The sequence below is a fragment of the Sinohyriopsis cumingii genome, chromosome 14 (genome assembly GCF_028554795.1).
Source record: "Sinohyriopsis cumingii isolate HCF-2022 chromosome 14, ASM2855479v2, whole genome shotgun sequence".
Lineage (NCBI taxonomy): Eukaryota > Metazoa > Mollusca > Bivalvia > Unionida > Unionidae > Sinohyriopsis > Sinohyriopsis cumingii.
The window spans coordinates 47560793-47586080 of record NC_142974.1 but is presented as its reverse complement, the minus strand read 5'-3'; the positions used below and the strand labels follow the sequence as shown (position 1 = coordinate 47586080).

The window sequence follows — 25288 nt, the reverse complement described above, 5'->3', positions numbered from 1 at the left end:
GGAAATTCTGAAACCTTACAGCAGATGTACAGTCTATAGAAAAATCTCTAGTCGAATTTGACTGCTGCATCAAAATAAACTAAAACAAAAGTTTTGCGTACAAATGAAACGTCAAGAACGGACTCATGTACGTGCGGTCGATCATATTGCTAGAAGTCAATATGCACTTTTGACACTGATTTATAGATTAGGTAGAATAAGCATCGTATTAATAAACATAACGCTTTGTCTAAGTGAATATAAAATATAATATATACAAATAGTTAAATACGCAAATAAAAAGGCACTATAAATAAGGATAAAAAATTGTTTATTTACACAGATAAGTGAACATTAACATCCTTTTGCCACAGATAGGACAAATCTTAAATATACTAAACAACACAAATTACCAATAGGCGTGTAAAGTAAATTATTATGTCTGGGCACTGCGCGGGCAAAATACAGTGAATTACACGTTATTGTGAATTTCATTCCGATGGCGAGTCAAACTATAATTGCAAGTATTTCTCCTATTGGTTTTGCAGTTCCTAAATTGACCAGTGAGGAATGTACTCCGCCCTTCGAGTTAAGAAGAATGGCGATCTGGCAGAAGGATTATAAACGTCTTAATCTCTGGGCGGTTTATAAATTTAGCTCCGTTTATATAGTTTATTAATTGTATTTGAATTCAAAATATGTTTTCCGAATAAGCATATTTCTCAAGCACACAACATACTATTACCAGAGTGTTTGTTTATTCTTTCTGCAAAGAACCCAAGCTCTTCAGAATTCGAACTAATAATTTCCTGTATTCCCCATGGGGAACCTCATTTTTACAAGAACATGTTTTACCTTTATTACTGACCACTAACGAATACAATCTGGATATATTAGGTCAGGTGGTGAGTCATCCATAATAGGCAACACAATTTGATTGGTTGGTTTTACATAGGGATATGCTCGTCCTCCAAAGAACAACTAAAGCATCCAGTACAATTAAGAATGTCCGAGATGTAAGAGGAAAATCGGAAGTCAAAGGACTGTAGCTCCAAGAAATTTTGAAGTTACAAGGCCAGTTTTATAAATTGGAGTTTAATTTAATGTTAATAAATGCGCCAAAACCTTAAAACTGTGTGATCATATAAAACTGAAATGATAATTGCACCAAATCTTGTTTCCTGGTTCGAAACCACGATATTTGGGTGTTTCAATCACATTCTATTGCGCTCAATTTGCAAATATTACTCAAAATCAAGACGAGTTTAATTATTTTGATACAGATACATAAATACATTATACTATTTCATATTGGGATCATGATTTAGAATGAATTATACGGTTAAGCTATCTAAAGAAAGTCACAACATGCAAAACCTGTGAAATTGTTACATTCGTTGGATTATCAGCTGCTTTGTTTCTATATAAGTAAAGGTGAACAGTTATCGCAGTATTCAAAACGCTATGTTTTCAACTTAAGACGCTATTGTTTAATGCACTTCTGTCCTGATCTTTTAATCGGTCCCTTCCTAGGCTGATGATACCCGTTTGTCTGTTTAACGATATTCGCAGGTGGTCTCAGTTCATGCTTTTGCCTTGGACACTTTCTAGCCTGCCTCATGATGTTTCTATATGGCTGGAAATTACGTTTTGGCATGCTACTTTTGTTAGTATTTTGCATTTTCATCTCCAGTTCCCGGTCTTGTAAAGTGATTCTCCTTTCCATTAGATTCGTATTGTGATCGGTGAAGCTTGTCGGGAAAGAGGTTGCAAACGCTGGAATTAAATTAAACCTATAAATCCCTGAGGGAAAACCGAAAATAATAATAATAATAATAATAATAATCATGATACATAAACAACAGAAACCATTGCAATAAACTGGATCTCTACAGCTCTGCGATGCTATGAGCAATGTTACAAATACTATTGACAATATGAGGTATGGTGAAAATATTTTAAAGATCTCAAACGAATTTGTACATAGTCGTATTTACTGTCAACACAATGTAGTATGGCTTTTCTATTGTACATATGTATTGTGTGTATGCTGAGTCGCTGAATATAGCGGGTCACTTAATCAAAGCAGGATGCTGAATCATGTTGTTATTTGTAATATTTGTTTTGAGAGAATTGTTCTTGCTGTAAAATAAATATACATCAATCTTTGACGTAGGGCTAGAGCCAGTGTCCAGCCAAACTACGTTTGTCACAATCATGCCAATAGATAATAACCATCAATTTTTTCTAGCGAATATCCATGTGTCTGTTCGAGGTTATTTGTGCGTGTGATTTTTTTCTATTACACAGTAATGTTTTAATCTTGATGGTAAACAACTTAAGAAAAGATGTGGAAATATGAAAATGTTACTCCTATTATGTATCAATAGAACTTAGAAAATGTATTTTTATGGAATGCCAACTAAGACGGATTCCAGTGCAACTAAATAACTCTTGTTAAAATCAATACATGCATCAGGGACTGAACAAATATAATATTATTTTTGGGCATTTAAAAACAAAGCAAATACTGTTATAATTGTATGGTTTACAATGTACATTGTATCAATACTGACATACATTGTCAGGACAAAATTGTAACAGTCAACTCTTTCAAATGTATTACTTATATTAAATTATATGGACCACTTTATAAAATAATATCGAATGTATTGAAACAATTCAAGACACACTGTAGAAAACTTATGTTATCTGAATTTTTGTTTAGCGGTCCGTTTAACCAAAATTTCAAGTGACTGTTTGTGACCTATTTTGCTATCAACTATTTTGTGTTTCATCAATTCAGGTACGATGGTTATACCACATGTGAAAAATGTCTTTTTTTTCTTTATATGTATTGCATAGGAATGTTTGTATATCTTACTTCCGACTATCACATAAGTTACATAACAATCAGGACCAATCACTATTAATATACTTAGAACTTTTAATGTACCTACCTGAAATTCGATGATGGACATGGTGATCGATAATCGGTCTGACAGAACCAATCCATACTGAATGAAAGGATAATGGGAATATACATATATATATATATATATATATATATATATATATATATATATATATATATATATATATATATATATATATAAAACACGTTTGTAATTTGTGTGCGTGATTTGGATTTTTAACGTAGCTTTAACAATTTTTCAGTCATATCGCTACGATGTCTGCAGTGTGACAGTTTATAGTGATGTCTAGCACTGGGGCATCATGCCGCAGACATGTAGCATGATGTCCCACCCAGTCACATTATCCTGACACCAGGCCGACCAGTCATAACACTAACCTCTTAATACTGAGCGCCAAGCGAGGCAGCTGTTAGTACCATTTTTGTAAGTCTTTGGTATGACTCGACCGGGGATCGATCCCACGACCTCCCGCATCCGAGGCGGACGCTATAACCACTAGGCCACCGAAGCGGTAGTTTGTAATTTACTACTACTACTAATATTTATGCTAAAAAATAAATGTCTCATGAGAGTAACTGCTAAGTCACGTTTGCAGAGTTTCAATATAGGCCATTTTTTTAATTATTATTACATCTTCCAGTTTCTGACAATACGGCATAAACGTACCACAACTTTCCAAATGTTATCTACCAGTTCAACTGTTTTGACGAATGGTATGTGGGGGTGGGAGACTTGTAGAAGAGGCATGATTGTTGATGTGGTATTTTGTCACTGTTGTTGTTGTTGTTGTTCCTCGTTGAACTTCTAAAGTAATTCGGATCTGCATTGGGTTTAACGAGGAAGTGATTGTACAACCTTATAGCATTTTAAAACTTTCCTTGTGGAAATCTGACTATTACATTTTTATTTAAACTATAATGTTGTATACCAAAGTTAAGTAGTTGTAAAAATTTATTGTGCTACATTTTCATTTATAATATTATATGGCATAATAAAAATACATCATCTCGAAAACCTTATTTCTACTTTTTTCATAACATAACTTAATAAAGATAACTCATTGCGAAACTCTTACTGTTTTTTTTTCATTTATAACATAATATGGTATGATAACTTATACCGTTACTTTTAGTACCTAAACACATAGGTACATACGATTCAAAACAAGAAATCTCCTCTTATTTTAGTCATCGAGAAAGTATAATGAAGACCCTGAATAGGATGGGTGAACTAAAGATACGACGAATACTTGTAAGGCTTATGATTTATCTAAATATCGTTTTATTAATTGGTTCGAGATATTTATATTGTTTGCAATGAAACACAAAGACTATATAGTTACAACTGAAGAATTAAATCGTCGTTGCTGCTTTATGAAAATAATTATTATTGAAAAGCATTATGAAACGTTATCACCTCTATAAACGCTATCTATGCAATTTATTATCTTTCTTGTGGAGAACTATGCTCAACAAAGTCTACCATTACAATTCAAATGGCAGATGTTGAGATAAGAAATAAAAACAATGTATATCGACTAAAATGAAATAAAAGCAACTTTTGTTGAATCTATTAAATATTTAAATTAAATTCAAAGATACAACGCATACCTAAACATACAAAATGTGAGAAGCATACCCTTATTGCATTCATCTTGATTTCAGTATCATAAGTCTAGTTTTTATCAATTGTATTTGTAAGAATAACATGATAGATGGATAGTCGCCTGAAATGCGATTACAATCTTATGGTTGTTTTAAAGTCGGGACTATATATGTGCACATTCAAGTACGTAGGATGTATCCATTTTTAAAAGAAAATCACTAAGAGAGATATCCCTCAAAAAGTAAGGAATTAAGTTTAGAATTCCAATAGGTTGTTCTTTATTGTTTGCAATCGAAACGTCTCTTTCATATAATACTGTCGTTAAGAAGAGGTCGTATTGACAAGTTACTGCATTTATATGGGAAAATATGAACGAGTTACTTTGAGCAATACTACACTACGTTAAGAGCGTAGTATAGGTAAAAACAAATGAGTTCATATTTTCCTATGCAAATATAGTAACGGTTTAGTATTTACTCATTTTGTTTTTCTACATTAAGGTGAATAATAACAGAACAATACATGAAACAAAATAACTCAATTTCTCCTTGATTCCAACATAAGTACACCAGCGTAGTTAACCAAATAAATAATAACAGTATATATGCGAACATAGTATCGTCTGGCTACCTTTGAACAAGGTAACCTATCGCTCTCCCAGTCATTTGTTTGAGAGAGGAAATCTCTTTTTGATCTACTTAAACGTCAAATTTAGAGTCGTATTGGGAATGACTACGCATGGAACCAACTTGTCCATTTGGTCTGGAATAGGAGATAGTTTTTCGGTCGATCCTACAAACGTTTGCATTTCTTGCTGTGATGGACTGATGCTATTATGTGAGTCAATTCTGTACGATTAACGTGTGAATGGACGAATTGTTCTTGATACATGCATATACATGCATGTGTTTCTGCACTGTCATTGATAAGTTTGAACCTTAAGGTGGACCAAAACATGGAATCAACACAATCTTAATTAGCAGAAATAACTATAAAAAGAACATTTTGAGTAAATTGTGAAAAAGGAAGTATATTTATTTCCATTGTTATTAGTTTATGCCCTATCACGTGCATGATCTTTGTTGCAGGGACCAAAGCAATTTACCTGACCTGTATGGCTTTTGCCACCACCAAACATCAACTGAGATCATTAATTTCACCACTAACAATCCAAACGTTTTCTCAAACGCGTAAAACTGGGAAAATTGCAAAGCAGTTGGGATGTGACAGCCCAGTGCGCCAATGTAAATAAGGCTTCTTCGAGATCATGGCTTATTGAATTTCAGAATCTTGGTATTCTGCTAACACTGACTATTTTCGGTTGTATTTTGTTTCCATTTGAGTATTTGGACTCACTTGTAAAATGGGACGTCTCTCGGGGAGAGGCGATAGACCGTGGCCTTAAAATGCCTTTCTATGCTATTTTTTAAAGACCCAAGTGAGCAGGGGTAATAGACTGAACAATTCGTTTTGCGAACTGTTATGACCATTTCTTCTAAATAGGTATTTAAATGATCATGGTGGTATTTTCAATACCGTGTGTCTCAAGATTGTTGTGGACATTGTGGATATTACGTTCGGTCGTTTGTTTGGTATAACGTTTCTTTTGTGACTCAGTGAATTCATCCACAACGACAACTTTACTATCTCTTCCTCAAACTTGATCAAAAAGCCAGTTTAATTTAATCACAGACATATCTAACAAATAAAGAATTCCACCATCGCCGTACCTTGTTTGCAATTAAAAAATTTCCTAACACATGATACTATTTTAGACACACTTGTCATGCAATATGAAGCAGTGCAGTTTGAATAAATACTGCACGACTTTGACAATACAAAGAAAATGGAGAAGAAAATGAGAAGAAAATGAGTATACAGTAATACGATGTATTTGGTATCAATGTTCCTGCTTTACGACACCATTTTTAAAGATGATGCAACACTCCAGACAACATAATATTCGTGGCTCACAACCACATCTTCGTACATCGCCATACGTTACAATACAATACAACTATGGCCTAGTTCGTACTCAAGAGACAAACGAATCAATATTTCTTATGTAAATAAATAAACCAATAAACGTTCGCTTAATTAATCCAGCCTTAATAGTCATGCATATCTGTGTCAAATGTGGTTTTGTGTGTATGTTTTGGATATGGATGTTAAGAAGGCTATATATCTGTATTGTATATTGATGTTAAGAAGTGTGCATCGAGTCCCTTTCTATTTCTTATATACATTAGCTTCAAGTTTATAATGATTAGACTATTTGCATCTTTTTCCTATTTTCAATGAGTATCACTTGATCCATTTTTCAATCAAAGCTTACCAACGATGCTGTTAAAATTATTGTATTGGGCAATTCTTTCTTTACTTTCATAATTTGTATCCATTCAAAACAAATTGCGTCATCTTCGCTAACGGAGAGTTAGAATACATACTACACCATAATATTTTGGATGCAACTATTCATTTTGTAAGATCATATAGACATCTGGGAATTAGTTTATCACCCAATGGCTTTAAAGCAACCTTATCGAATCTATACTTAATTTTGTATCCATACGAAATGGACAACTGGGTAAGTTTAAATGAGTATTATCAAAGAATAACCTTCATAAAATCAATTTAACGTGCATTCGGACAATTCTGGAATATGTATAAGAAATATGATCTTATTCTAAGGCAGATTCTGATAAACGTGAAAATTTACAGCTTGAATCAGCCAGAATAACTCTTGTACTACCAAAGGTTGCTAGCAAAGAAGCCACATTATTATAAAACGCGCTGGACTACCCGAGCAGGTAGGAGAACGATAAAATACATTGCAGGTGTTATCAAAATAATCACCAAACATGCTCCGGATTATATAACCGATTTAATCTCTGTTTGTTCAGGATATCGAGTGCCCTATAATTTGAGAAGCTCGTTTAATACCATTCATGATCAATTTAGAACGGCGTTGTTTAAAAGGTCGCATATTCCAACACTTGCTGACTGATGGAACCGCGTGCAAAATATTTGTTATTTAGCATTATTCAAGAGGCAAGCTTCTGTTCTAATAACCCTGTTAAGACACACATTCAGATTACTGAATAAAAATTTACTTACATGAAATCTTATTGCCAGTCCTTCCTGTTCCAGCGTGAGTTCCCAATTGAAAACGACTATTATTTTCCTTTTTTATACAGATTATTTAATAATGCAATAAATAAGATTGAAGCACAAATTATCTTAATGAATATTAATATTGATATTGACACATTTTTATTTCTCAATAAAGTTTAAAACAAAAATGTTCTACAAAAGTAAATGCAGACATGCATTTTTAAGCACATACACATACTAAAGCATTCGACAACGGCTTGTCCAGTTACGACTTCAAGTAAATTTCTATGTACTGGATAACATGAAACATTCCCCATCTCGTTTATCCTTCTTTCATCCCTCTCATTTCGTTACACGTAGTATGTACCTCTCTTGACCACGTCAATATATCTTGCTTGTGTGCTTGTTAATTAATCATTTTTATTTATAATGGAAAGGAACTTATAAGTTGAAACGAATGTTTTCAATCCTTATGCCCTGTATCTATATATATGAGCTTCTGAGCAACACAAGATGTTGACACTAATCGTATTAATTATAATATAACGTACATAACACTCATGACAAAGTGTGTATTTATAACTCTACTTTGATAGTTGAAACGTTTAATATACATACCTATATCTTCTAAACGGGAATGAAAGCACGTCCTTAGACAACCGAGATGAAGAGGATGAACTGTGGAATACCAGATAAGAGAATATATATATATATATATATATATATATATATATATATATATATATATATATATATATATATATATATATATATATATATATATATATATATGCAATATCTTGACAATGCACAATGCAAACCTAGTATCTAACTAGCCTAAGCTCTGTTGACTCTTAATGAGTCTTTTTCAAGTGCAAATCTAAAACATAGACAAGACAAACTAATAAAAACAAAACCCGTTGTGTTTTCTGCAGAAACAGCCATGTAAAGTTTGCGAACACAACGGTTTTTGATGTTGTTGAATTGTATATATGTTACAAATGTATACAATATTGCAAGAAAATCATTAAAACAAATATAAATAGTTATATGTTGACTTCATAGATTTTACTCATGGAACCGAGCGCAAAATATCTGCTTCAAGTTATTTAGCATTATTCAACAGGCAAGCTTCTGTTCTAATAATCCATTTAAGACCCAAATTCAGTTTATTGAGTTATAAATTGCTTACGTGACATTTTATTGCAGATCCTTCCTGTTCCAGTGGGGTTCCGTTTGAAAAACGATTCTTACTTTCCTTTTTAGTATGGAGTATTTAATAACGCCATAAATAAGCTTAATTATCTTAATGAATATTAATATTTATATTGACACCTTTTTATTTCTCAACAAACTATAAAGATCTGAAACAAAAGTGTTCCTAGGAGAGGAATGCAGATATGCATTATTTAGCACATACAGGTGCATAAGCATGTGACAACGGATTGTCCCATTATGACTATAGTTACAACTGTATGCACTGGAACACATGAAGCACTCCCCTCCGTGTATCCTTCTTTCATCTCTCTCATTTCGCGTTATGTTATATGCACATCTCTTGACCTTCTCCAGAACTCTTGCATGTGTGCTTGTTAAATAATAATTTATATTCATAATGGAAAGGAACTTGTAAGTTGAAACGAATGTTTCCAATCCCTATGCCCTGTATCTATACATATGAACTTCTGGACATCATAGTATGTTGAAACATATCTCACTATATTAATTATCATCTAACGTCCATAACACTCATGACAAATTGTGTATTTATAACTATATCTTGATAGCTGAAACGTTGAAACGTTTAATGTACATACCTATATCCCTTAAAGGGAAATAATTGTAGGTCATTAGACGATCAAGACGAGAATGAACTGTGGAATAAAAGAGTAGAGAATATATTGATATTTTAATGCATCGATATTTGTTTCCATATCGATACCTATATCGATGAAGAGGTGAAGAATCGAGGCATAACGTTACATACCCTAAACAACATATTTTAATATTCAACAGCAGTGAATTCTCGTTGGCAATTTGAGATTTTATTCTTCAAATTGAGAATACATCTGAGATAGCAGTAGCAGGCATATGCACTAACTTCTGCCAACAAAAATGAAAAGTTATTGATGACACGCACTCGCCCTCTACACATTAACACAATTCAACTAACGTACGGGGTTCATTGTCTGCCCAGTTCCCTGCATTTGCATGCTAGTTATTTTATTCCGGTATAATATTCATCTACTGATAACATATATCAAAGTAAAGACGATATTACAGATTTGTTCTCCATACACTATCTAAGCACTTTACTGATCAGTTAATAACAACTTTCGCTCAAAGTTTTTCTGTTGTTTCGTATCTTGTCTACTTGGATAAAATGTGAAGGCTACACTTGCGATATGTCTTACACACCGGGTGCATTGGCATCAAAACTCAATCCAAACAGAAACAAATAAAACACAGAATTTTCTCACAGAAAAGTTCATTAATGATCTTTAAATCACTTTAATTGTGCAAGGGGAATAAGTGTGGATTGTCTCATTTTACAATGAAATATATAATCAGTGACTGAACTTGAGGACGATATAAAGAAAGCAAATCGGCACAGAATTGCCAAAGGGATATTGTCCTAACTGCACGAAATACGAGTTATTGCCACGTTGTAAATTTGTAGACGGGATGTGGACGTTATTAGTAATTTCCTTTCTCACTGATAGAAACTAGTGCTTGTTCCCGCGACAGTTTTATTGCTTCTTCAAGAAATACAACGTGCTGGTTTTCGTTGTCAGTTATCTCCGCTCCCACATTCGTGCCCGTTCAACATAAGAAGTCCCGTGCACTATTTCTTCTGTTTCGGAAATAACACAGTAATACACTCCATCTTCAAGTGCAGACATGCAATTGGTAATAAAATGATTGCAAAACCTCATGCTGTGCAAAACAAATGTAGTGATCAAGATAAAAACCTGCGTCTGATCAAATGAACCAACCTAACGTAGCCCTAAGGTTGAATTTTTAAGTCACCGACAACTATTGGGCATCAGTTTGTTTGGAGTAACCAATATGTCAACACATTTTAAATGATACCACCCTACCACTAACAGACGTTTTAAAGATGAAAGAACATTAAGTTAATATATGTATCGATATTGTATCATTCTTAGGTAGTTCGTTGTGAAGCGTATAGATACGCGGACAGGAAGAGGAGTATTTAGGGATGGGGTATGATTGTTGTTATGTTGGTATGTTGTAAATTATGCTGGTTTTGTGTTTGAGGTTAGGATTTATCTCAATATCCATCTTTTAATTGTCTCGATGTAATTATAACCTTTTTAACGACAAAAAGTGACAACTGAAGAATCAAATTGACACTGCTCTTTATGTTAACGATTATTAATCAAAAACAGCAACAAACTTTACTGTGACTATAGTATTTACACCATGAAATTCATTAGCTTTGTTGGGAAGCTATCTGCTTAATATAGTCTACCATGAAAATGGAAACGATTGGGATAGGGCGAAAGGAACAATAACAAAATATATGCACTAAAATTAAATAAATGCGACTCTTGCAGAATCTACAAACATTAAATTAAAGCATCGAGACAAAACATAAACCAAAAACAATAAACAGACATACACTGCAATACACTTTATTTCAGTGTACTAAGTATAGTTAATGTCAAGTTTGTTGCAAAGAGCGAACGATAAACGAAAAGCTTGGATCGCAAAGAAAATCCAATTGAAAGATTTAGACTAAAGTGTACGCTTTCAATTCTGTAGAATTAAACTATCTTTAAAATAAAAGGACTAAGATGGATTGCCCGTATCAAAATCACGTAATTAGGCATATATGCCCAATGGTTAGTTCTCATTGTTCATTGCAAAATAATTCATAGTTGTTAGTGACGACCCTGCCTTACGAAAACATGGGATAGGATACAACACTCCAGACGAAAAACTCTTGTGACTCACCACCAACACCAGCAGCATCGTGACTAAAGCAACAGTTATGTAAGGAGAGTGCATGCTACAAGGATTTATTGAAATTTTCAATTGCACAACTTGACCTGCAATCGATCATTTATTTCTCGCTTTAAATCATATTAATGTCTTTATGAACTATTATCATACATTACAGTACAATACAATTTTGTCATGCTCTGCAGGCACGTGTGTCTTTATAACTTTATGCAAATAAATTAGCCACTTCCTACGTTTAAATAGATTGGAAGTCAATCAAGTTTTTTTTTTCTAATGACACAACTGACGCTTTCATGGTCCAATGAAGGCATCAAATACAGATAAGTCTGACGCTTTCGAAAGTCCATTTTTTAATAAATAGTACAACAATGTTCTTATGTCACGTATTTAGGCTCAAATAACAGTAACACAAGAAAGAGTGAAAACAACAAGCTTTAAAAAAATACAATCATTTATTTTTCCAGGAAAACTTCTGCAAAAATGAAAAAATATGAACTTTTGATTTTATATAATCAAATCCAAAAATAATCCAAAAATAATCCAAGAATAAAATTTTAGCAGTCCTAATAATAAAATATTCTACTGACTTCACGTTCGAATCTCGACGAAGAATCCAAGATGGAAGACGATGACGTATGCTGCAATATGTAGTGTTGAAGTCTACAGTTCCTTGTAGAAACAAGAAATATCACTCCGGTTTGTGATGGCTGAATATATTTTTATGTAAAAAACTGTCCTTGTTCAACAGTTTTACATGAGCACACGTACTTTCCAGAAATATAACAGAATTAATCCCTTTGAATCCACGTAAATTGAAATAACTCCAAACAGCACAACATACAACCTCAAATGTAAGAAAAGGATCTGCTACAACTGAGAATAATTTTCCAAAATAGAGATTATATTTTATCCTAAAACGGAAACAAGGGGTCACGTGATCATCATCTAGAGGATTATTGAACCATGTACCTACTGAAGGTCACGTACACCCAGTGTGACACTAACGAAAACCAATCATTTTACTCTAAAAAATCAAAATCTAAAACAAATTGTTTACATCTTAAAGACGAAGTCCTATAATAACCTCGACAACAACCAATCATTTAAAAATAAATAGAACTTGTTTACGATGGTTGCTACAAATTTTGAAGCAAGGTGTTTATAAACTAACAGTCAATGTCAAAATATTTTCTGAAAAAGTGTCATCTCTAGTGAATAAATTTACATTGCAAGATCATGTAATGAAAAATAAAAATATTTAAACTGACAGACAATTAAATTCAGATAAATATATTTTAAATCAGATACAAGTAAATCAAATATATATAACACTTCCCCCATAAAGATAAAGAAGGATTTATATATAAAGCTTTCTTTTCACCAGTCTAAATATACATGAGTTTAAAAAAATAATTTATACCTTGCACAGTGTACCTGAAATAATAGATTGTTATACACGGGAAAGTACGTCTGCTATTAAATTATATTTTACCTTGATGTGCCTGATGGCAAGCTTATATTCCTGTAATAACAAACTCTATCTTAATAGTCTTCGATTTTTATGTTTCATCTTGCCGATGAAAGTAAGGGGGATATGGTCACTAAATACAATAATCAAAAACGGAGCTGAACTACTGGATGATCAATACCATTTTCATCTTCTTGAATCCAACCCCAACATCACTTGCAAGAACAGCTTGTTTAAAAGATTTGCTGAAATTTGGAGCTGTACGAAATGGCGCGCTTTTAAGTGTGGCTTTCAACTTTTCAAAAGTCTCTAAAGATGTTCCAGTCCAAAGGAACTTGTTTTTCTTACTCAATAAATATGTCAGGGGTTCAGCAATCACAGAAAAATTGAACCAAATGTTCGATAGTAGCCGTACATATCCAAAAATCGCATCAGTTGCTTTTTGTTAACAGGTACGGGAAATTCAGAGATAGCCTTGACCTTAGCATCTATAGTTTTAACTTGTCAATGTCCCAGGATGTATCCTAAAAAAGTTACACTTACGCGGCAGAACTCACTTTTAGATAAATTGTCAAACATGCATCTGTGACTCTGTCAAAGAATTTCCGAATTGTTGCTAAATGTTCTTTCCAGCTGTCGTTGTAGATGATGATATCATCGATGTAAGCATCACAATTGTCTAGACCAGAGGTAATCATATTCCTGAGACGCTGAAATGTACTTGGCGGCATTACTTTTATTGGCAAAGTCCATCCGGAGTCACAAATGCTGAAATTTCCTTTGCTCTTTCCGTTAGCTGAATCTGCCAAGATCCTTTCAGAAGGTCACATTTGGTGACATACTTGGCATTCCCGATCAGATCAATACAGTCATCGATTCTTGGCAATGGGAATGAATCTGATTTTGTCACACTATTCACCTTCCTATAATCATTACACATACGAAACGTTTTATCTGCTTTTGGAACAAGTATGCATGGTCAACTCCAGTCACTTTTACTGGGCTCTTTAAAATCATTCTCCAGCAAATATTGAATTTCTTTTTTTCAATTATTCCTGTTTGAGAGGGTTCATCCTGTACGGGTGTTGTTTCACAGGTTTGGAATTTACAATTTCAACGTCATGTAAAATTGTGTTGTTCTTGTAGGAACATTTGGAAATAAGAGCTCATATTCATATGATAACTGTTTAAGTTCATTTCTTTCTTGCTCTTGCAAATGTGAAAGTTTCTGGTCCAGATCTTTCATAATTTCTCAATTCCGAAGATTTGTCACTCCAATATCAGTAGAATCCGATGATATTCCTTCACTTAAATCTTCACTGAGTGGGACAGATACAACTAAATTAATTACATGTTTAACCTGCCTATCTCTTTCAATATACTCTTTTAGCATGTTCATGTGACAGAGTTGTTTTTGTTTACACCTCCCAGGAGTATTTATGATGTAATCTAAATCATTTATTTTCCTGTCAACTGTGTAGGGACCATAATACTTGGCCTGAAGATGATTTTGTGGCATTAGCAAAAGAGCCACGACTATATCATCAGGCTAAAAAACTCCTTTCCTTCTAGTTTTTATCATATCTTGACTTCAAATTTGGTTTGAGTAGAGTGCAGATTTGCTCTTGCGACCTCACAAGCCTTTGACAACTTATATTTAAAATTAAAAACATAATCCAGAAGATTAATTTCAAATTCTTCATTAGGAAGAGATTTCTCTTTCAATAACTTAAATGGTCCTCGCACAGTGTGTCCTAAAACCAATTCAAAGGGACTGAAACATAAAGATTCTTGAACTGATTCCCTAACAGCAAATAATAGTAAATGAATGCCTTCACCTCAATTATTACCCGTATCAAAACAATATGATCGAATCATATTTTTCAAAGTCTGATGGAATCTTTCTAATGCCCCTTGGCTCTCAGGGTGATAGGCAGAATATTTGAATTGTTGAATGCCTATTTTTTACAAAACTTGCTGGAAACTTCCAGACATGAAATTTGAGACTTGATCAGACTGTACGGACTTGGGAAGGCCAAATTGAGTAAAATAACTTTATCAAACCTTTTACTATTGTTTTAGATTGCATATTCTTCAAGGGAATTGTCTCTAGAAACCTTGTTCATGCACACGTAATAATCAACAGATATTGGTTACCTGACTTGGTCTTAGGTAAAGGACCAACACAATCTACCATAATTCTACTAAATGGTTCGTCAAAGGCAGGAATAGGTTGTAGATTAGCCTTGGGAATTTTCTGATTTGGTTTTCCTACCATTTAACAAGTTTGACAAGATCTGTAGTATTTACCAACATCATTTTTTTATTTTTGGCTAATAAAAGTGTGTTAAGATCTTGTGGTACGTTTTAATGATCCCTAAATAACCAGCCAATGGAGTTTCATGGGCCAGACTAAGTATTTCCTGTCTGTAAGGTTTTGGAACTACAATTTGATAGTTCACTGACCATTCGTCATCAGCATGTACATCGGGAGGTCTCCATTTTCTCATAAGAACTCCATTTGTAATAAAATAACAGACAGTTTCACTAATGGGCCTTTGAAACAAACTGGCGATATCTGGATCTTTTTCCTGTTCAACGACAAGAGATTGTCGTTTATCACCCTGATTAGAATAAAGAGAATGAGTCGTTAAGAGAGGATCTTCTGATTGATCCAAAAAAGGAGTGAAAGTGACCTCATCAAAATCCTGACCAATACATGTGTCACCTGAAGGAATACTTTCCTTATCTACATCATTCTCAAGCGCTTTCTTTACCATAGCTCTGGTAACTGTACAAGCTGGAAATACATCAGGGAATTCTTTTCAATTGGATCGACTTTCTGATCCATGCAAGGCTTGTCAGTTACAAGTGGATTAACCACAACCTTGTCTCCAGCTAGGTCGTTGCCTAGTAAAAAATGAATGCCCTCAACGGGTAAAACAGAGAATGTTCCGACTGTCACGGGTCCTGAGACAAAGTCTGATGACAAATTTCCACAATGGAGAGGAACATTAACAAAGCCGCACTCTACTCCCTGAATAAGAACACATTCATTAGAAGACTTCTCAGAAAAAGGCAAAGCACCTGACAATAAAAGACTCTGAGAAGATCCTGTGTGTCCCTTAAAATTTTAATAGGGATATGATTGGCCGAATCACTCAAGAGTGATATATAACCCTTCGATATGAAAGGCTCATAATTCTCCATAATCGAATCAGACTGGGATTTATTAGACCCAACAAATGTTTTGCTTTTAATACATGACCGTGACCTTGACCTCTTAGAAATAAGAGCATTTGGAATAGGTCTGTCTTGATTCTGATGCCTATTTTTTCAATTTGAAGCAATCAGAAATAACGTGTCCTTTTTTCTTGCAATGGGTACGTATAGGAAGAGACAAGGATCTTGAATCAAACTTCTCTGAAGTTTGATTTTTAGAAGTTGTGCCAGTTTGAGTTTTAGAAGGGCTTGTATTAGCCTAAAATACGTTTCTGCCAGAAGACTTTTGAGTAGAAGTCTTTTTTACAAAAGGAACTTTATGATTTAAAGAATACTCATCAGCAGCACGAGCAGCATTTTCCAAGGTTTCAATCTAATGCTCGTCTAGATAAGACTTAATGTGACTATGGACACAGTTTTTGAAATCTTCAAGTAATACAAGTTGTTTGAGACTTTCATAATCTCATTCCACTTTCTGGCTAAGCATCATCTATCAAATATCAGGGGTTTTTTCTCTAGCAAATTCGACATGAGTTTGTCCAGCTTCTTTTCTATAGCTTCTGAATTTTTGCCGATAAGCTTCAGGGACTAACTTGTAACCCATTAGGATGCATTCTTTAACCACATCACAGTCACCACTTTGGTGAACTGACATTGTATTGTAAATATCACTATCCTTACAAGTGAGTACACATTGTAATAACTGAGTCCAATGCTCCCTTGGCATTTCAAATTTTCTGCAACTTTTTCAAAACGAGTAAAGTATTTGTCTACTTCTTTTTCTGTGACAGGGGGCACTAATCTAATATTCTTTGCAGGATCAAAACTTAAATTTTGATTTGAAGTATGAATGTGCTTTTCACTTGCCAGTTCCATTTCTTTTATTCTAAAATGATATTCCCTCTCTTTATATCGTTCGTCCTTATCTAATTGCATTTGCATTCGTTCTTATTGTAATTGCATTTCTTTTTCTTTTTCTCTTTCTTCCGCTTGTAAATGCATTTGATCTTTTTGCAACTGTATCTGTCATTCTTTCTCTATTTCTTCCTTATCTAACTGCGTTTGCATCTGTTTTTCTTTCTCTCTCTCCTCTTTCTCATATTGTAGATGCATTTGTTTTTCTTTTAACAGCATTTGCATCTCTCTCTCTCTTTCTTCTTTCTGAAGTTCCAGCTTCCTTAACTACAATTCCATCTTGTATTTTGATTCAAATTCCTTTTCTTTTGTGTCAGAGTCTGATACAAATTTAATGATCGAAACCAAAGCACTTTTATCCAAAACATTCGTTTCTACTAAGTACTGAACCAAGCTTTTTCTTACCTCCTGTTTAGTTAAGGAAGCCTTTACCTCAGAAAAATCGTATTTTCTAGCAAGTTGAATCAATTCATCTTTTGTCAAAAGATCTAATTGTTCTAAAATATTCTATCCAAAATTCAAAATTAACCTTAGGACGAGCTCCCAATTCTTATGTCACGTGTTTAGGCTCGAATAAACAGTAAAACAAAAAAGAGTGAAAACAACAAGCTTTAAAAAAATACAATCATTTATTTTGCTGGAAAAAATTCTGCAAAATGAAAAAATATGAACTTACGGTTTTATAGAATCAAATCCAACAATAATCCAAGAATGATCCAAGAATAAAATTTTAGTAGGCCTAATAATAAAATATTCTACTGATTTCACGTTCGAATCACGACGAAGAATCCAAGATGGAAGACGATGACGTATGTTGCAATATGTAGTGTTAAAGTCGACAGTTCCTTGTAGAAACAAGAATTATCACTCCGGTTTCTGATAGCTGAATAAAATTTTATACAAAAAAACTGTCCTTGTTCAACAATTTTACTTGAGCACACATATTTTCCAAACAATAACAGAATTAATCCTTTAGAATCCACGTAATTTGAAATAACTCCAAACAGACCAAACATACAACTTCTAGTGTAAGAAAAGGCCCAGCTACAATTGAGAAAACATTTCCAAAAAAAGTGATCATATCTTATCCTAAAACGTAAACAAGAGGTCAAGTGACCATCTTCTCGAAGATTATAGAAACCATGTAGCTCCTAAAGGTCACGTACACCCAGTGTGACCATTGACGAAAACTAATCATTTGCTGTAAGAAATAAAAAATGAAAACATTGTTTACATATTAAAGACGAAGTCCCATTATGACCTCGACAACAACCAATCATCTTAAAATAAAATAGAACTTGTTTACGATGGTTGCTACAAATTTTGAAATAAGGTCAGGATTTTGATCAACACCTGGTGTTTATAAACTAACAGTCAAGGTCAAATTATTTTTTGAAAAAAGTATCATCTCAAGTGAATAAATTTACATTACAATATCATATAATGAAAAATAAAAGAAATTTTAAAACTGACAAACAATTAAATTGAAATAAATTGAGATAAATATATTTCAAATCCGAGACAATTAAATGCATACTCAAATTTTGTTATCCTCCGTTTGTAACGTTTACTATTGTCACAGACACTATTCTTCTCCGTCGAACTGTGCGGCGAAATATTATATTCTAATCGGATTGCTGATAAGGACTGTATTATTTTAGTACTGGGTTAACATTAACCTTCAATGACAGTAATTAATCCAAATATAGCTTTTTACAAGTGTGCAATGAAAAGCATTATCACATTAAACCTGTACTAACACTGACAATGATTGTGTATTATATATTCCTTGGTCACAATAGCTACTTATATTTTCCAGAACGTAAGGATTATATCGTTTATTGTAAAATAAAATTATTCACAGTTGTTTTACGACTTGAATATTACGCTTCATTATTGTCATCTCTTTTATTATGCTAATATTATTTTCATTTTTCTTACAAATCACGATTAAGTTATATTCTATGGTTTATTCAAAATGAGGGAACTACTTGTGTATCCTGAGGCTATTGCAATAACACAGTCCGAAAGAAAATTTACTCGTGGCAACATTGATATGATTAGATAACTGTTTTATTCATAAAATTAAACATTAATTTTAACCATTATTTGCTGTGTATCACCGATAAAATAAAACTTTCTATGAGGGATTATTTCCAGTTGGAAATGTAACATCTTGTTACTACTGTATTTAGATCAATTTTTGTATTAATTTATGAAGTCCAGTTTACCTCACATACGTAAGACGCTGACGATGCAAACGTGGACTATTGTAACTATTGCACATAGCACAAATTGCGCCCAAGATTAAAGATTATTTAATTTGTAAAAAACAGATGCATTTTCACGTACCTGTACAGCAATCAAACTTTATTTTCAGCGATGAATTTGCTTCCTGAACATCATCGGTACTGAGACTTCTCCAGCAAAGCCGACACAGTTGCAGTACCCTTAGACATTGACATTTGCGAAGAAGGAGGATTAAAAGTCTTTCCTCGTGCGCTGAAAAACGTTCTTTTTGAGTAAGTTGAGGCAAGTGAAGATCGATAATCCTGAAATTGCTGAAAGATAATAGTTTCAATAAATCTCGCGGCTTCAGCTTCTGTTGCTTAGTTAGGTCTACAGTCATCCAGAGTTCTCGATCCCTGGCCACATGGTACCATGACTTGCATACCAGTCCAGCCCTAAGTAAAAGGTCGTAAACAGATAAGTATTTAAATATTAAGAGCAGCATAGGCCCAGATAGGTACTCTGTTGTTTTCGCAGAATATCTGGGCTTTGCGTCCTGTAATATTGAGCTTTCATCGCTTGAAACAGCGGTTTCGTTTCTCTCCGCCATGCTACACTTCTCTTTCAGTTGCGAGACAATTCTGGTTTCGTTTGTGTGGTCACTTTGAATGCAGTAGTGTACGAAAACCTCCACGCGTCACCTGCTATTAGTAGCAAGATCCTTAGATTTTTAATAGTTGGATAGCTTCGTTAGAAACTAATAGATACTCGAGCGTATTTTGAACGTATCCAATTTATGTATAACTACGTGGCGTTATTTTAAGGTACTGGGTTTTTCTTAATATGGGAATCCCGTACCTTCTTGTCATGCCCGTACATGCACATAATAACTGTGAGCGAGACAGTCAAGCTAATAGAGTCGGTGTCAGTGGATTTTTTTACCACTCTGATTTGGCCCTCGCTAAAATTGTATACATGATATTTAGCCTTATGTGGATACTCTCTTATATAATTATCTACTTCCACTATGGAAAATGTGCACCAACCCACTCACTCAAGCAAACCGCAGTGATAATAATGAATATGATGTCGATGAAGATAGTATGACTATTAAGGTGGGTAATTATTGATTTTCTCTCAATTAAATTGCATTCACTTACATATGTAATTATCTTAATAATGCATATATTTTAATAATCGTCATAACATTTTTGATGATGACTCTAAAACTCTTTACAGCCTTTATTATGCATTATATTATGCTCAACCAATCTGAAAATATCTTTAGCGGGTTGATGTTAGTGTGTGCGTCTGTGTGCTGTTTACTAGGACTGAATTGCAATACGATTTGATTCAAGTCATTTTATTGGAAAAGGACACTCCAATATAATATACATTTTAGTGATTTTCTTGCAATATTGTATATATTTCTAACATATGAATTCTATATATATGTTAGAAATATATACAATAATGCAAGAAAATCACTAAAACAGATATAAATAAAGGTATGTTGACTGGATAAATTGCACTCCATGTTAACATTTAAAAACGAGGGAGTTTAATAAAACTATTGAGACATACATGTTGATATCTGTAATGTTACAGTCCTCTTCCATTCTCTTTGTTTATACTAAAACAACAGTTTTGCATTAAGTCTAAGGGGAAAGAGACTGTGCACCTTTTACACCATATTTAAATTATCCTTGCTAGAACGTTACTATTACATTATTTTTCTCAACACAATGTGGAAAAATAAAGCTACAACATTTCAAAAATAGTACTGTTAATTTATTTTGCACAACATAAGATGGTATAATAAAGTTATAACATTTCAAAAATGTTATTGTTAAATTAGTATGCACAACAAAATATGGTATAATAAAGTTATAACATTTCAAAAATTATAATAAAATTATTAAAATAATAATATTGAAGAAAGCGATTGGATAGCTTCGTTTCGTTAAAGATACTTATCATCCAGTAAACTGATTTCGGCATTCACAGCTCCGTATCATTTACATGCATTTTAGTTTGTGTTTGACAGGCAAGATTACAAAAACTTGTCTTTTGTACCCTCTAGAGCCATATAAAAGTTGATTTTAGAGCAATTAAAGTTCACGATAGGTATTATGGTACCGAATGCCAAATGTAAAAATGGGCCTAGCTAGCATTGCATTGGATAATAAACAACACAACTTGATGAAGCTTCTATCATTATTAGAAGAAGGCTGAGTCTTTTTGGCTACATAAGAAATTTAGATGTTTCTCATTCTGTATAGTGTTTTTACTTTTTTTAGCTGATTCATAACAGTGAAAATGTTCTGTGACAAAACGTTTCTTATCCTTGACCAGTATCGGCAGAGTTATCTCCCTTATATGTTGTAGAGGACTTGTACATGTCCTTACAAGATTGTCAGTCTGCGATTGCTCTCTTTGACGGTGCGTGATATGAAAGCTACTGAAGGACAGTAGGTATGTTTATTTCACCAAGCATTAAAATGGAGGTCTATTATGATACAATAAGGATGATTTCTACTAAAGAAAAGCCATCTTAAAAATGTTATCACTCCACGAACGTTACTATTTTTAATTATAAAGAAATGCGTACCATCCTGAATGACGTCATCACTCCAAGCACATGGATAACTTTGGTTCTGAGCCAATAGAAGGGGACAGCCAATGCGAGGGATTTTTAACTGACATTTGTTATTATTATTTTAATAAAAGTTTTTCTATTTTACGCTTAAGCGACAGATTCTATCATTACATTTTAGATAGACAATATTATATAATATATGCATCAGAGAACATTGTGTTTTCATACAAGCGAATTAGTTGGTACCGCAATTTCAAAACTCTAACCAATAGTTATATTTCATTATAAAGCAGCTAATATTTGAATGATTATGTGTGGCTGGTTGTTTGTCTGTCTGGGTTTTTTAAGCTCATAACTGGGTTATTTCGGCTTTAATAAAAAAATCAATTTGCCAGTATATGTTTAATACCATTTATACAATTGCTTAAAGCTTAGTGTTTACCTGTTACAAAGGGTTACAAAGAAAGCTAACAGACAGATTCTCTCTTTGCACGTGATAAATGCTCCACTATTTTAAAGAGAGTTGAAATAACATTACCACCGTTTTGTTTGAAACGACTAACTTCCTGTCCATTGTCGCTTAACCTTACTATCTGTTGACATCATACCTGCATGCTTGCTTGTGTCGTCTGCTGGAAGAGAAAGAGAGAGAGAGAGAGAGAGAGAGACATACAGACAGACAGACAGACAGAGACAGAGACAGAGTAGAAGAGGTAGCATTTTGGAACTAGTGACAGTAAATTGAATCGAAATCCACCTAATAAAGAACACTCGTTTTGTTGAACTTTCACATTAACACACCGCCACAGCATTACGTTCGTATCACGTGGGTGTATGGGGAGTGTGAGGGTCCATAATTGGCTACGACTATTTGAATTGTTGTGTCTAAGTGTTATCTGCCTATTTTTGTACACAACAATTGCCTATTGTGTACACAACAATAAAGCTTATATGCTGACCTTATATTATGACACCATTTTATGTTACTCCACGCTGCTCTCTGAAATTAAAAAGATTTAAAGATCACGATTCCTGATACGGATGAATTGACATAATCTGCTTCTCCAAGGTAATAAAAGTATGTTTCAAACAAAATGCATCTAATGTTCAGTAGCCCTAAGTAACCAGTAGAGGTCTCACAAGACAATTGATATTAATTAGATGTTATCATACATACAATTTATATATATATATATATATATATATATATATATATATATATATATATATATATATATATATAATGCTTTCATCTAAACTATCGTTTTCTAAGAAAACGATACTAGCAAAAATAAAAGTACATATATATCGTGTAGTTCTTAAGTGACATGTAGATTATTGAAATCTTCAAAATGCTGATCAGCCTGGTCATGGATGTGCCTTTTTATACGTCACTCTGAGATCATAAACCATACGTTTAATAGGCTGTAATACGCCAGTGTAACAATAAAGTGGAAACGTATTAGTAGTAATCGATAATAATACAAGAAACATTATATGGTTTGTCATCATTCTACACTAAGTTGCACCCGGTTACAAATTACTTAATATAATATGCCTTGCATGATATGAGAGCCGCTAGGAAGCTGTATTGCCTAATTTGCGTCATACCCAAAGCGCAAGCATGGGAGAGGAGTTAGGTAACATGGAGGTTGGTAAAAGTTTTATTTTGGAAGAAATCGATTATGTACACTAATGTCAAAAGATATTGCGATTTCCTTATTCAAAAACTACAATTCCGCTAAATAATTACAGACGTAACAACTATTCTACCAGAAAATTATATAACGTCAGTCCAATGCCAACAGTACATTTCTGCTTCAGATGTATTTCCCGATCTATGTATTCTTCTGCGTGCCACTATTGCTTTAAATGTCTCGATTTCCAAACCAAACATGGTACTGAATATAGAGGAGCCCTTAATTATTTGCAATACTAACTCTAAACCGAAAAATCACCTCCACTAAAACTATGTTGATACCGATGCTCAATGTGTGAGTATTTTCAAACCTGTTCGTTAAAATGTACAATATTGTTGCACACAAATCATCCAGGAACACAACCGCGTACAGTGTAAATATTTACCGTTATTTCGTGACAACCGTGTGTAGTCACCAAACTCAGCATGGTCACAGGACATAGGGTAATCTAATTTAACGTTATTATTCAAGTCAACATACAAAGAGTTTGTTCCGGAAAAAATTCTTGGTATATTGCCAAAACGACCTTTCAACAAGCACCAGCTCAAGGGACTCGTGAAAACCCATTAATTATCTAAACCGTATACTTGTATATTGCAAACAATTCCTCAATGTTAGCATATCAAACCCACAACTAGTACACCAGAACCAAAACAAATGGGGGGGGGGGTAATTTGTCGCACTATAAGAATACGTGTATCTTGTATTAACAGTTTTATGTTCACACACTTTCACGTTACAGCTGAGTATCGATGACTCTTCAGACAATATTTAAATGGAGTTATGCTACCAATTGAAAACCTTATTAAATAGGAAATGCAAGCTTTTATTTGATCAAGATTTTAATAATGCATGACACTTTCATCGTATATCGTTCGAATGGTAATTTAAAATCGGATAAATGATCGGCCTATATGAGCATACGAGTTTTGTTGCACGGAAATACACTTAGGTCACACTGCGCTATCGACAATAATACATGTGCATATGAGTGACCAATACAACATACAGTTACAAAGGTAGTCTGAATTAACAATAGTTAGGAATTTCAAGTTACATTGAAAGATAATTATTTTAAACCGACTTTCTTTGCATGAAAAGCCGTGTCTATGGGTTTACAGGAAGATGCACTGGTTGTTAAATGTTATTATATAATACAGTTTATATTCATGCTTCTGTGTCTTCAGAACACCGTTTTCACCTGTATGCATACAACTGAATTCTTAGAGATATTTCTATAAATAAAAATCCACCTATAATGAATATTTGTAACAATTTTGCAAAGATAATCTCCATTTGAACGTTTTTTCTTGAGGGCCAATAAAAACACGACTAATCAAAACAGTTTGAACAGCAAAATTCCTGAAATATTTACCACGTGTAGAAGCATATGAGTGTTTTCAGTGCAGTTCCAGTAAGTATACGAGTCATAATCTCAAGATGTAGACGAGAGCATTTGTGATTAAGATGAAGCACCTTGTGTCTGTCTTGAACGTATTTTCCTTTTCATCCCTGAAACAGCAACAATCGA

General features: G+C 33.5%; 1 protein-coding gene across 6 annotated transcripts; it reads right to left on the bottom strand.

The window, feature by feature from the left end:
* Nucleotides 1–293: 293 nt before the first annotated feature.
* On the bottom strand, nucleotides 294–25288 carry LOC149783715 (uncharacterized). Of its 6 annotated transcripts, XM_089931964.1 has the most exons (7): nucleotides 25133–25288; nucleotides 19582–19790; nucleotides 9452–9508; nucleotides 8253–8312; nucleotides 7638–7661; nucleotides 2940–2996; nucleotides 294–1755 (listed from the first exon to the last, which is right to left on the bottom strand). In XM_089931964.1, exons 1-7 carry the CDS (start codon nucleotides 25186–25188, stop codon nucleotides 1463–1465), a joined length of 756 nt encoding a protein of 251 aa, XP_089788090.1. In that variant the 5' UTR covers nucleotides 25189–25288; the 3' UTR covers nucleotides 294–1462. The 6 variants fall into 6 exon arrangements, with proteins under 6 accessions (XP_089788090.1, XP_089788085.1, XP_089788088.1 ...); XM_089931959.1 differs by lacking the exon at nucleotides 25133–25288 and having other exon boundaries at nucleotides 19582–20288; XM_089931962.1 differs by lacking the exons at nucleotides 9452–9508; nucleotides 25133–25288 and having other exon boundaries at nucleotides 19582–20289.

Bases quoted from the DNA above. Each gene is read 5' to 3' on its own strand.
- LOC149783715 (XM_089931959.1), bottom strand. From the start codon at position 20,068: ATGGCGGAGAGAAACGAAACCGCTGTTTCAAGCGATGAAAGCTCAATA. The intron at 2,997-7,637 runs GTAAGTAAATTT...CCTTTCATTCAG, and splicing joins GACTGGCAATAAGATTTCAT to TATGGATTGGTTCTGTCAGA. The intron at 1,756-2,939 runs GTAGGTACATTA...ATTTAATTCCAG, and splicing joins TGTCCATCATCGAATTTCAG to CGTTTGCAACCTCTTTCCCG.